Genomic DNA, 14,358 nt, shown 5'->3' with positions numbered 1-14,358 from the left:
AGCTGTTTTTCCGTCCAAAATTTTATTCAATGGTCAATATACCGAATAAATACAAATGAAACAAAAAAAGTCACTAAATAAATTATTTAAAAAGGACAAACAACACATATAAGCTACTCTTAATAATGAAGAGTAAATTCACATTAAAAAGCAAACATTTCACAAAACGGAAAATAAAAAATTCTTTGAAATGTTAATACTAGTTGAAATAAATTAGTGAAAGCCATAAATTTTTCACTTAAGAAAAAGCGATACATTTAAATAGATGAAAGCTATTTATGATTGACCTTATAGCGCGACGCATCTAATTATTTTAAAACAAAAGTTACCGTCGTCAAATATATAATATTAAAATAGGTTTTCTAATTTAGCAGCCAGCTATATGTAAAAGAATTGTAACCGTTTGTAAAATTTTCTTACACAATGTGTGCTTCATTTTTTGTATCGAAATCGTAAAACTCATTGATTTAAAATTCAGAACGGAGTATTTTTTTTTGATAAAAACGCTTTGACTAGCAACAAATTTGAATAAAACACATTAAAAATACTAACGAAACCAAAAAAAAAAAAAAAGGTTTTCATAATAAAATTGTAAATAGTGTATCAAAATGTGGGTACTTTAATATAATGTGAGCATAAAGTTAATTTTATAGGCAAATTTATTAATTTTTCAAAAAACATAAAACTTTATTGTCAATTATTTTCCTTATCTTAAAAGCTATCTAAATTTTTTTTTTTCAGAGAACGCATCTTTGTCTTTAATTAAAAAAAAAAATTTGGTTTGGGGTTGGAATTATTTCATGGGGTCCCTCCAAAAATAAAGGTTTTTTGAAACATTATTATTGCCTTAAAACCAAAAATAAATATCATTTTTTTTCTTGTATTTTGTTTTTTCCCTTATTTTGCATGTTATTTAAACTCTTAAATGTTTATTTTATAAATAATGTTAATATCTTTTACGATTTGGCCCCAAAGCAAAATGATGTATATTACACTATCATTTGCCTTGGCCATTTCCTAGATAAAAAATTGATAAAAGGAAAAAAAAAATTATTAAGAATGTGAATTACAACAAATTTAATTAAACTAAAATAATTTTTAATTATAAATGTAAATATTTATTTTTGGATCTAAGGCAATAATATTGAAAAAAAAAACCTATATTTTTGGAGGGACCCCATGAAATAATTCCAACTTCAAACCAAACTTTTATATTTTAAATTAAAGACAAGGGTGCGTTCTCTAAAATAAAAAAAAAATAGATAGCTTTTAAGATAAGGAAAATAATTGACATCTAAGTTTTATGTTTTTTGAAAAATTAATAAATTTGCCTATAAAATTAACTTTATGCTGGTACTTTAATTAAGGTGCAGTTAAAATTAAATAGTGCCGTGATAAAAGGACGGGTAAAAAGTTTTAAAGATAAATCCCTAAAACCTCCTCTAAGCACACTATATAAAACGCGGGGGGGGGGAATTCAGAAACTCTCATCGTTGGGAAAAAACTTATTTGAATTTAATGAGGAATTATATTCTCAAACGCCTCCTCGTTCAAAGCAATGAAGAGCATAATGAGGAATCCCGACACGATTCCGAGGTTGATGATGAAGAAGTTGAACCAACCCTTGGATCTGTCGCCAGCCTCTGCTACCACACACGGAAGCTGTTTGAAAAATAAACAATATTTAAAATAATTGTATAAAAAAAAATAATATTTTGGAAAATTAATTAATTACATGATATATTTGTGATCAAATGATTAAGCTTTATTAAATACTTTTAAAGATTTAATTAGTTATTAAAGAAATTTCTGACTGAAGACTAAGTACTTAAATTATTAGTACACAATAAAGTTGCATGAGGTAAATGTAAATAGATTAATTAGTTGTTGAGTTAAATATAAATAAATCATTTGTTTATATGAGATTTAGTAAAAAAAAACTACTAGTTTAGTAAATATAAATAATTAAATTGTTTGTATGAGATCTTGTAAATAAATTAATCAGCTGCTAAGGTATTTGTAAATAAACAAGTTATATTTACTGCTCATGAAGAACAAGTTACATGAGATATTTTCAAATAAACTAATTAAATGAGGTACTTGTAAAAATAAACAAGATGATCAGTTAAACACGATAATATTTTTTCTAAACAATATAACAAACAAACCATGTTAACGAGTGAAACGTATAGAAAACCTCCAGCAGTCATGGCGAGTATCCAAGGTTTCAGTCCTTCAGTCATCTCTCCCAATGCCAATCCTGTAATAAGACATTTTGTTACTCCAAATAAGCGTGCAAAAAACTATGCTTGGTTTAAAAAAGTTCTGATTAAAAGATAAATAAAATACTTATAAACATAATGTTAAGCCTAGTTGCAGTTGAGTAAACAAAAAAATTAATAAATAAAACTCAAAATTGTACTTTGATTGCTCAGGTTAAATAGTGGGTGATTTTTTATATTTAATAAAATAACAGATTAGATTATTTTATCATATTCTGCCCAGGCGAAATCTACTTATCATAACTTTTAATCACAATAGTGTTACGCAATATCATTACTAAATTTAAATTACAAATATTTTTTGCGGACAACTTATAATCGGATATATTGTGTATTGCAATGGAATTTGAATTTTGGTTTGAATGTTGCTTCAGGCAATATCACATGAAATTACCATTTAAAAAAATCAACTTTATTTTTTATCAATGCAAACATGAATGGAGTATTTGATGTCATATATAATTGTTTACATAATAAATAAATTTGTTATGAGCATAAAAGTAACCATTTGACATAAATAACAAAAAAAATAAACCATAAAGTATATAAAATTTCAGTTATTATGTCGGGAGGGATTTTGTTGTATTTAATTTTTTTTTTTCGAAAACCTTTTATTTATTTAAAATTCATTAAATAAAAAACTTTTGAACTTATTTGTTAAAGTTTTGTGTAAACATGAAATACGTTTACTGTTTTCTAATCAAACATGAATTAAAACTAAATTGATTTTGAAAAAAGTAAATATGTTCAAACCAGGGGCGTAGCGTGGGGAGGGACACTGGCGCATGCGTGCCACCCAAAAAAAGAAAAATGTAAAAAAAAAGAATGTAATATCTTTGTCCTTTATAGTTTATTTTTTCTGCTTTATTTGCTATATACACTTGCCACGCCACAAATTGAATGGAACTCAATTACACTATGTACTTACAGTACAGCTAGAAAGATACTGAAACTTTAAAAATTGAGTAAATGTTTAAAACTTGGACTAACTTAACTCACTAGTAGTAGTAATTCATAGCTTTTAGTTTTAGTTGGGAACTGATTATGTTTAACTTAATTTTGATACTACTATAAGAAACTAAACGTAAATTAAAAAAGGACTGTTATGGTACAAAAGAATTTATAAAATTACCAAATAAGGATCAACTTAGACTTGTTCGTTGACAATAGTAAATTAGATATAAATTCACCTTAAAAAGCTTGTAAGTATTTGGGTATTAAGAATGTAAACTAACTTGAAGTTATTAATTTAATAAACTTTAGTAATCGCTTACATAAACCTTCATCTTCAATAAATTAAAAAATTATTATTTTTTAATTTCAAAGAATATTTTTGAACTTTCGTAAGCTTACACTAAGCTTCAAATGAACTACAACTTACTATATCAGCCAATCAAAGTAGCACACAACTTCCTATTCAGGGATTGCCAAACCGCTAATTTAATTTGTCTCATCTTATTTTTCAACTAATTACTATTTTCACTGAACTATCACTCTTATTTATTAGTACATTTAAAAAATATATATCTTAACTATAATCTAACTAAGACTTCGGCTTGTCTAAAATTTATATTTTTATTATTGATTATTTCGCAAAAAATATATTTTTCTAACAAACCAACAAAAATTAAAGAAATTCTTTTTACACTAACAATTTAAACGTTGAAATCTAGTGTTCTTCCCAAACAAAAATGCTAAACTATTATCCAAAAATTTAAACTACTTTTTTTAAATGAAATACTTGAATGTTTTTTTAATAAAAAAACTAATCAATAACAAACCGATAAAAGTTCCGAAGAAGGCGAGGCAAGCGGACATGAGGTTGAAGAGAACGGCCTTCTTGATCGACATTCCGCTCCTTAGTAGCAGCGCGAAATCGCCAAGTTCCTGCGGAAGTTCGTGCAGGAGAATGGCGACGCTGGTGGACAGACCCGCCGCCATCGAACCCGTGAATGCTGCGCCTAAAGAATTTCCAAAAGTTGCAAACAAATATGAAATGAAAATTTATAAAAAAAATAGTTCAAAAAATTAATATGGTTATGAATAAAAAGTTTTCTAACAATTAAGTTGAATACCTGTGTTTGAAGTGTGAAAAAAAAAGAAAACGTGGAAATGGAAATTTTTAATATTTTTCAGTATATGCGATTAATAAATGCTGCCCCTGTGAATTGTAAAAAAGTAAAACTCATTGACTTTTTTATGTAAACCTTACATATAAAACTGAACTTTAAACTAAAAATAGACCCAGAAACGTGTACTTTCAAAAACCTTGAAGAAATTTCTCAGAAACCAGTGGCGACCCTGTAAATACCAATACTCTAAAACACTTAAATCAATTTAAATATTAAGTATATAAATTGAAATATTTTCTCAACCTGCGTATTCTAAAATGACAAAGTTTTACAAAGTACAACTTTAAACCAAACAAATGTTCAAAAAAATAAAATCGTGCTTGGTTAGTATAATTAAAAAGTTTAAATTAGATTTTAACACTCAATTAAAAAATAAAATGATTCTAATGATTGAATTTATTAAGAATACTTTAAATATAAACTACTGCCAATGGTCGATTTGTGAAATACATAAACTTTGTTATACAAATTAAAAACTAATCCTTTCTAAAATGGAAAAAATAATTAAATTTCAAAAAAAAAATATTCGCAGCTGAAAGTGATTAGCCTTATAAGGAGTTAAGTATGAAGTTGTTAACGAAAAACACCATTAAATAGCTATTAGCTATTCAAGATAGGATGTAACTCAATAATGGTGTGGGTAAAAATAAACCATTTTGTCATGAAGAAAGTGGTCATTAAAATTTATAAGCAGTTAAATGGAATATTCTATTCTTTTTTTAGACTACGCAGGTAAGAAAATATTTCAATTTATCTACTTAATATTTCTTTTTATTTGAGTGTTTTAGAATATTGGTGTTTACATAGTGGCCACTGGTTTTTTAGAAATTTCTTCCAGGTTTTAAAAGTACACGTTTTTGGGTCTATTTCTAGTATAAAGTTAAGTTTTAGGTTTATAACTGTGTTAAGTAACATAAAAATATTGAAAAGATACTGTAAATCTACTTTAAATATGTTTTTTAATAAAAAAAAATTGATGGTGACAATTGTTTTTATCTATATTATAGATTTCTCGTGTGAAATAAAACTTTAACTACTTAACATGTATATATTGTTTAAAATTTCGGGTTTTTTTCAAAATTTCCCAACTTCCAGGTTTTTCCAGGATTCAAGGTTTAGTGGCCACACAATTCAAATAAAATTTTTAAAAACACTTAAGTAATTTATGTTATCTAAATCTAACTTGAATAATTTTTATTACTGTTTTCTCGTATTTACTTTCAAGTTAGATGTTTTTACAATTTTAGTACCGCTTTCTGCTTATGTAAACCATTTTAGGCATATGATTTAAAAAATCATATGCTTAAACAATTTTTTAAATTTCTAAAATTACCACAATTAAACAGCAAATAAAATAGGAGCCACAATTTAACCTACTAAACATTGAACTGTATGCAGAGTTCGGGAGCCGATCATTTCTAACCCGTTCAACTTCTAATCCGATCATTTCTAACCCGATCATTTCTAACCCGATCACTTCTAACCCGATCACTTCTAACCCGATCACTTCTAACCCGATCACTTCTAACCCGATCATTTCTAACCCGATCACTTCTAACCCGATCACTTCTAACCCGATCGTTTCTAACCCGATCACTTCTAACCTGATTATTTCTTATCCGATCACTTTTAACCCGATCATATCTAACCCGATCATATCTAACCTGATTACTTCTAACCCGATCTTTTCAAACAAGATCATTTCTAACCCGATCACTTCTAACCTGATCATTTTTAACCCATTCTACTTGTTTATTTTATTTCTTAATTTTAATCTAGATTTCTTTAAAAACTAACTATTCTTTATAAAATTATTAAAGTATTTTTTTTTAGTTATTTTTTTTAAACATTATGATTTTAATGTGTTACGTAAAAAACATTGTTAATTTAAACCTTAATTTTAATATTAACTAAACATAAGTTAAATTTATTTTTATAACCTTGTTTTTTATATTTCTTCCTACACATAATTTCATTTTTTTTCATTATTTCATATATTTTCGTTCTTTCAATCTACTTTAACAGACTTTTTTTGTTAATAATATACAATTCACTTAATCGTTTACTTTACAATATTTTAAACTATTCTTTGTAGAACTTTAAAGTAAGCAGTTACAACTATATTTAAGATGGATCTTAAAATAGTTCCCGTGACTATAATAATTTTATAATAAGCAAATTTTAAAAAGCAAACCTTTAAAATTGTAAAATTCAGATACAAAAATCGTTATATTACGGTCTAAAAACTACAATGTAAGTCTGTTGTAAATGTTGTAGTATTTCTGACTAATGTATTAGCGCTTTATAGTAGGTTATTTTTAAGTTTCATTTTAATAACTATTACAAATTGTTATACAACTTGCATAGACCTATTAAAATAATGGAATTCAGACAAACACTAGTAGAAATTAAATACTTTTGTTATATTAAGTGAAAAATCATGATTTTTAGGTATAACCTAGATATTAAAACAGTAATTTCGTATAACAAACTGCAAAAGTATGTTACGTCGATTGACCGTCTTGATTTCACATCATTAATAAATTCCTACTTAGTCCTAGAGCAAAAAAAAGTCACTAACAATTAAACAGACATGTTTATTTGTATAACAAGTCCGAGGTTAATTAAATTTTTCCAAGGTAATCTTCTTTAAAACCTTCACTTAAATCTATATAATATACAATGTGTTTTAATTACGACTTAAATTAGTACTTTAGTAGACAATAATTTCTTTAAAATTTACTTTATTGTGAACAGTTGAAATAACGTAAGTATAAACGAAATAAGTATTGAAAAACATTTTGAAACAGAGTATTAAATTAATTATAGTTAAATTAAGTATAATTAGGAGTAGAAGTTTATAAAAACTACATCAAGTTTTTTGTTTACTTTAATCAACTATTTTTTCAGACGATTATTACAAGCAACATATTTACTTTTTGTTAAATACAGTAAAGCCAGCTTGAAGTCTATTGACTTTTTTCTCGGTGTTTTTTTGCACCTCTAAATTTCTAAAAACGATTTTTGCACCTCTAATTTTCTAGAAATCCATGTTAGAGTTTCACAATACAAACAAATTTTATTATTTTATTATAAATTTAAAAAAATATAAATTAATCAAGTAACTTATACTCATATTTCATATCTAATTATCGCTGAATAATCTTAAGTTCTTGTGTTTTTGGAAACCTGTAAAACAATAAATTTTTAGAGATATCAAAAAAATTTTTAAAGAAGTTTTTATTATTAATTGTGTGCAACTGTTTTAGGTTTTATTGGAACTTACTGATCGATGAAAGAATTGATGTTAAACTTGCTTATTATGGAGTCAAAACCAAATTTATTAAAAACCTTCTTCTTCAAATCATAAGTTAGTCGATTAGTATTATCCTTAAGTGTTAAATTATTTGGCTGTTAATCTATAAATACTAGATAAGACTATAGTTTATGATTTTAATGTATATAAATTTGCGTCTCTTTGTTAAGTGTCATTCAGTTTAAGTGGCCCAGACTTTGATGCCTGGGTCTAGCGTAGGATAACAAACTTCCAATAGCAATGAATATCAGAAACTAAATATTAACAAAAGCTATCTGAACATTAAGTTTTAGTTTGAAAACAACTAACAAAATTTATTAAAAAAAAAAAAACTTTGTTTAGATTAATTTGTTTTTAAAACAAATCGTTATTTTAAAACAATAATAAACAAATATAATAATACAGATCGGGTTAGTAGTTGTCGGCTTAGATCGGGTTAGAAGTGATCGGGTTAGAAGTGATCGGGTTAGAAATGATTGGGTTAAATTGGGTTAGAAATGATCGGGTTAGAAGTGATCGGGTTAGAAGTGATCGGGTTAGAAGTGATCAGGTTAGAAGTGATCGGGTTAGAAATGATCGGGTTAGAAGTGATCGGGTTAGAAATGATCGGGTTAGAAGTGATCGGGTTAGAAGTGATCGAGTTAGAAGTGATCGGGTTAGAAATGATCGGGTTAGAAATGGTTGGTTTAGAAATGATCGGGTTAGAAGTGATCGGGTTAGAAGTGATCGGGTTAGAAGTGATCGGGTTAGAAGTGATCGGGTTAGAAATGATTGGGTTAGAAGTGATCGGGTTAGAAATGATCGGGTTAGAAATGATAGCGAGTTAGAAATGATAGTAAACCGCAGAGTTCGCTTAACATATTCTCAACAGCAATGTAATTTCCTGCTATTTTACCTCACTCGAAAATGGATGTATAAATGGTGCAAAAGGCTAACAAAGGTTAAAAAACATTTTCTCAACAAATAATGGTGTGTATTACTACATCCTTTTTGTAAATGACGTATTACGTGCCATTATGCTTTGTTTAAATTTATTTTCATTTTCCGAATTATTTTCACAAGGCTGTTAAAAAGACGTTTTGTTATATTTGAGAAAACTTTATGAACAACTTTAATTGTGTTTACAACATATAAGGTAATTTTTTTTTTAATCAAATTATTTGTACTAAGCTTTACTTATAGTTATTTGTACACTTAGGTATTAAGCATTGGCCTTTTTATGTTGTGAAACTTAAAATTTTCTCTTCAACTTATTGTTCTATTGTTAGTCGCACTATTTATATCCTGGTTTGCGGTAGGGCCAACTGTTTACAGATTAAATGGTTTTTTGTGCATCATTTGACGGTTGTTATTAAGAAATTTGTACGTAATTCCTTTAATAGCTTATAAAAAGACCATTAATCTTTAAATAGTATCAACTTATACAGTTTATATCTAAAGTTTTACAATAAAGCAACATAACCTTAGTTACAGTCTCGCTTATTTACGCACATTGAGTCCACAGAATAAATGCGTAAAGATACGAGAGATCGTAAAGATACGAGAGGTACCAAATATACTTACTGTAATGTCTGTTTTTTTTATATTGCTTCTAGTTAAAAGCAGACTGGGGACTTTTCCATATTTAACAATTTGTTTACTTTATTTATAAATATGAAAACAAAAGATAAAACTATACTTAAAAAAAAAAAAGGATTTAAATTCATATAAAATAAAAATACTTGTAGAAAAATTTTACTAATTTTAATAATAAGTAGGTTTTATATTTGTTTATATGTGAGTTATTAGATATTTAACATTTATATTCTATTTTACTTAGCAAATTCAATTTATAGTTAAGCATTTGTTTACAATTAAGAAATGGTGTGGTGTCTAGTTAAAACTTGTTTCTATAGCCTTTTACATAAATATGCATTTGGTGTTGTTATGGATTTCTTCTTTTGAACAAAAATATATAAAGTATAAGAAAAATGTTTAATAAAAATTGTTTATGATACTACAATAGGCTCCTTATGGAAGGCACAAACTAAAAATTCAAAAATATAAATTTTATTGAAAATCATCCCTTGTGTTTTTCAAATTGTTCACTTCAAATTTTTAAAAAGTCTTCCTAATATTATTTAGTAAATTCCTATTGTAAGAATTTTAATATAAGAAACAATGAATAGTTTTATTTATTTTAAAAGTTGTCTATCATTTAAGAAAAAAAATGATAAAATTTTTTTAACTTGTTCATATATAGGGCAATAGCTTATATGTGTTTTAAACTCTTATTAATTGATTATACTTTTATTATTTAACACTGTCATAATTCTTTGAGAATTATAATTTAATCTCTTATTGTTAACAAAATTTCTGGTATACTGAGGTATAACTAAATGTTTATCAATTAGTCAAGGAACATAAGTTTACTAAGTCTAAAGATATAGAGAGGTGAGTTAGCATTTAAAAACATATTTTAAATTAAAAATAATTAAAAACATAATTTGCGAAATATTAAAAAAATTTTTTTTTGAATTTTTTAGAATTCCAAAATGTGTAATTAAACGATAGTGCTTAACGCCACGAGTGCGTAAAGATGCGAGAGGTTACTGTATACGTAATTAGAAATAGTTTTCAAGCTTTTATAACAAGTTACATTTAAATTATGTCATTTATATTATAAAACTTTGTTTTTATTTATTTTTTTATTTTGAACTTTAAAGTATGTTTAGATTATAAAAAGTTTCCTCAAAAGAAAAACCAACAAATTACATTTAAAATAGTTGTTTTATATAATTATTTAATTAAATTACAAATTTGATGTTTCAATTTGCGCAAAAACTATTAGTCATGTTAAAAAGTTTATAGTATTTGTTAAAATAATATTTTTAAAATTTGTTTGTAAGAAAAATGAACTATTAAAACTAAATTCAAATAAAATATTTTTATTTCCTTAAACTCTAATATATTTAGACAACTTTTTCTGATGGGAAAATTAAAAAAATGTTGTCCTTAAACATTTTTTTCTAAAAACAGATTAGCCTTTTAAAATGTTTTGATAAAAACCTAAAAAAGACTAATCTGTGCTTAGTATTTCGAAGAAAAAGCTTAATTTTAGAACAAAAAACACCAAGCTTTTTATTTTAGCTCGTAAATGGTTTTTAAAACTTTTGGTACTTCAAAAATGGTCAAAACCATAATTTATATGTTTTTTAATGGTTCAACACATAAAAATAAACTTAAATTCAGCTGTTATCAGCAGCTGACTTCAAACAATCTTTCAGCTCGTTTTGAAGTTTTAATATAAATTTTTAATTTATTAGGCTTTAAAAGCACCAATTAGTTACAATTTGGTTTATTTCACATGATTCCAATTAAATCGAAAATTATTGATGACTTGGTGATAAATTAGTTTTTAAAAGGACAATAGATTACAGTATTTGTGAAATTTATCCACAACTTTTACTAAAAAAAACTTAGAATTAAAACATTGAAAATATATACATACATTTTTAAAGGGAAATGTCATCTAAGAAAAGTTTTAAGAGTTCAGACTTTACATTCAAAATTTATTGAAACATCTATACAAATCAACTATACAGTATCAAGTTTTATGCAGAAAACATTAATAGTATACGTTTATAAATGTCGTGTTATACTCTCTTGTGGTTTAATTTTACATAAACGATAACATCAAAAAAAACTTGCTTTATTGCATACTAAAACAATTTCATTAAAATTAAGGATATACTTATGCATGGTTGCCACTCATCAAGCTAAGAAAATTTTCCTGACTTTTCCTGACTTTTTCCTGACTTTTTACCAACATTTTCCTGACTTTTCTAAATCAAGCTCTTAAATTAAACTTATTCTAAAATACATAACCTAACACTTTAAACTATATAAAGCTTCCAATCTAACTTTAATACAGGTTATAAACAATAGTTTTTTGCTGAATTCTGTTATCAAACTTCCAGTACATCACTTCAACCATCTGTGTATGATTGATGTTTGTAATAAACAGCCCTATCAGCAAAATACTTGTATTATTACCTTATAAACACAGCTTGTCTGAAAAAAGAAACATTTTTTTAGCAAATCCTAGCATAAATGTATCTAGATAAACAAACGACATATAAGGTACATTTTGCAGTTTATTAAAGGATATTTTACTAATTTATACCAGCTGAAGGCATTGGAAATAAAATTAAATATTTTTGTAAATTTATAGGAAAATTTTGGAATTTTTTTCTGACTTTAAAGGACTTTTAATTAACTTTTACCACTTGAAGGCTTTGGATAACAAGGAATTTTGTAAATTTTAACTGACAAAATCTGACTTTTTTTTTATCAAATTTCCTGACTTTTCCTGACTTTTTTCCAAAACCCCCCATTTATTCCTGACTTTTCCTGACTTTTGTAATTTTTTCAAATTTTTCCTGATTTCCTGACTTTTCCTGACCGAGTGGCAACCCTGCTTATGTTTGCATTTAAGAGCTTAAAACAGTGAACTTCCTAAATAAAACAAGAATAAATGTCACCAACGCCAAACTCTACTTTATTAAATATCATCTACTAATAGTTGCTTTAGACAGTTAAATAACTTTAAAAAATAGTTATTATTGTTAACTCAAATTAAGTTTACGTATAACAGATAACAAAGTTATTATTTTGCACGAATGCAGCCCAACCAATAGTCAATCCGTCAGAGAACTTTATTACTTTATTTAGATAATTTACAGTTTTTATAAAATTATGTTAAAATTTTTTTGCTACAACTTACGATTTTATTATTTAAATAGATGCAACATGACAATTAATGATCATTCATAATACCATAAAAATTTCTAATAATTATAAAAACATACCACCAACAAACAGCGAGTCCGTCAAAGAAGTTGTGGATTGTATACAATAAACTACTGAAACATATCCTTGCTTTGTAAAAAACTAATTAAAGCTCTAATAATTTAGTTGTAAATTGTTATAATGCACAAAATATAACTAGCTTTTTTGTCACAACTACTTTTGCAACAATACAAATTAAGAACCAACCAATAGCAAGTCCGTCAGAGAAGTTGTGGAGGCCGTCGCCCACGATTATCATGTATGCCATCTTGAGCACGCCACCTTGCGACGCCTCCAACATCTCCTTTTGGTCGTGGTGGTGGTGATGGTGCGAGTGGTGGTGGTGGTCATCTGTTTGGGGGATTTTATTTTTCATATTCTATTTTTGTATCTAACTTTATAATTTAAGTAACTGCTTGGAGGCTTTATATAAAGTATATGTTTAGGGAATTCTATTTAAGTATTTGTTTGGGGTATGTAATTTTGTTATTTGTTTGTATGGGGTTATTCTTGATTGTAACATATAATAATCTATTAATAAGAAATGTTTTCTTTTAAAATTTATTTTCCCAATAAAAGTGGTGGGTATTTGTTTGAGGAATTTAATTACAGTTATCTGTTTTGGGGATTTTACTTTTGTATAATCTAGGATTTGTTTATACAATGTAAGATTTTCTCTCAATTGGGAATGCTTTTTCTCTTAAAAGTATTTTGGGTGTATTGTAAAGTTATATAGGGGAAATTTATCAGTTTAAAAAAAAGATACAATACCGTAAAAAAAATTATATATACTTGTATACAACTATCAAAAAATACCACATATTTTTGAAAGCCCGTATAACACATAGCAGAGGCAGTGAGCTTTGAAAAACATCTAACAAAAATGTTGTGGAAATAAATCATAATATTTACTTTGCATCAATCAAAGTTGTTTGTGTGTTTTTTTTCTGTTTGATGTTAACACTATAAACTGATTTAAACTAGTTTTGGAACAATTACTTTCAAAAAGAAAAAAAATAAAATCAAAAAGAGTTTGTTTAATTAAACCAACGCGCCAGTTTAGTTTTGTTTGCGCAATGAAGTATTCAATATTTTCCTAATAAAACAAAACTTTCAGTAATCAGAGTGACTCTGCTTTTAAATTGAAAATTCACATTTTAAATTGACTTGAATTTTTCGAAAATATTTTTTTGTTTGTACACAAATGAGCTTTTTATTTCACCTAAAATTTAAAACTAATTAATATAAATTCTACATAACTTATGTAAATATTAAAACGTCATTTCTTACTTGGATGCATTACTTTAAACATTCAGATTTTTTTGTTGTGATCAATCACAAAAAGTAAATGAACAAACTATTAAAAAACAATGCACCAGGTGTTTTGATACGCAAAATATATATTTATTTTATGTAAACATGCTCGCGGTTAATGAAAACCAAAACACGCCCCCTTATACAAGCCAACCGTGTATTGCATAAACTAGGTCAATTATAAATCAAATCTAAAAAGTACAAAATCAATAACGTTGCAGAATTTTAATTAAATTTTAGTCTTTTTTAACAGATTTACTGTCAATGAATCCTAAAAAATATATTTATATTTAAACTACATTTTCAAAGTATTTGATTACACTAATAAACAATTAATTAAACAAACATAATTACTTTGTTATGGTATTAATGCAATTAATAAAAATAAAAAATATACCTCCAGATTCAACATCAACAGTAGAAACTTCGACCTTCACATCTTTATCTCCGATAAGTCCTTCTGTTGAAATTTCAGTATTTATTA

General features: G+C 26.2%; 1 protein-coding gene across 1 annotated transcript in view; it reads right to left on the bottom strand.

The window, feature by feature from the left end:
• Nucleotides 1-1,267: 1,267 nt before the first annotated feature.
• The window catches only part of LOC145834332 (zinc transporter ZIP10-like), a 29,851-nt gene continuing 16,760 nt past the window's right edge, over nt 1,268-14,358 (bottom strand). Inside the window, exons 11-15 of the mRNA XM_082941734.1 lie at nt 14,272-14,334; nt 12,768-12,911; nt 4,064-4,243; nt 2,169-2,260; nt 1,268-1,662 (exon numbers count right to left, since the gene is read on the bottom strand). Of these exons, the coding sequence (XP_082797860.1) occupies nt 1,516-1,662; nt 2,169-2,260; nt 4,064-4,243; nt 12,768-12,911; nt 14,272-14,334 (626 nt within the window). The 3' untranslated portion in view covers nt 1,268-1,515. The remainder of the gene's footprint in view (nt 1,663-2,168; nt 2,261-4,063; nt 4,244-12,767; nt 12,912-14,271; nt 14,335-14,358) is intronic.

This window comes from Thalia democratica, chromosome 4 (genome assembly GCF_965202585.1).
Source record: "Thalia democratica chromosome 4, ktThaDemo2.hap1.1, whole genome shotgun sequence".
Classification (NCBI taxonomy): domain Eukaryota; kingdom Metazoa; phylum Chordata; class Thaliacea; order Salpida; family Salpidae; genus Thalia; species Thalia democratica.
Note: the sequence above shows the minus strand (reverse complement) of the source record. Positions and strands in the feature narration are given on the sequence as shown.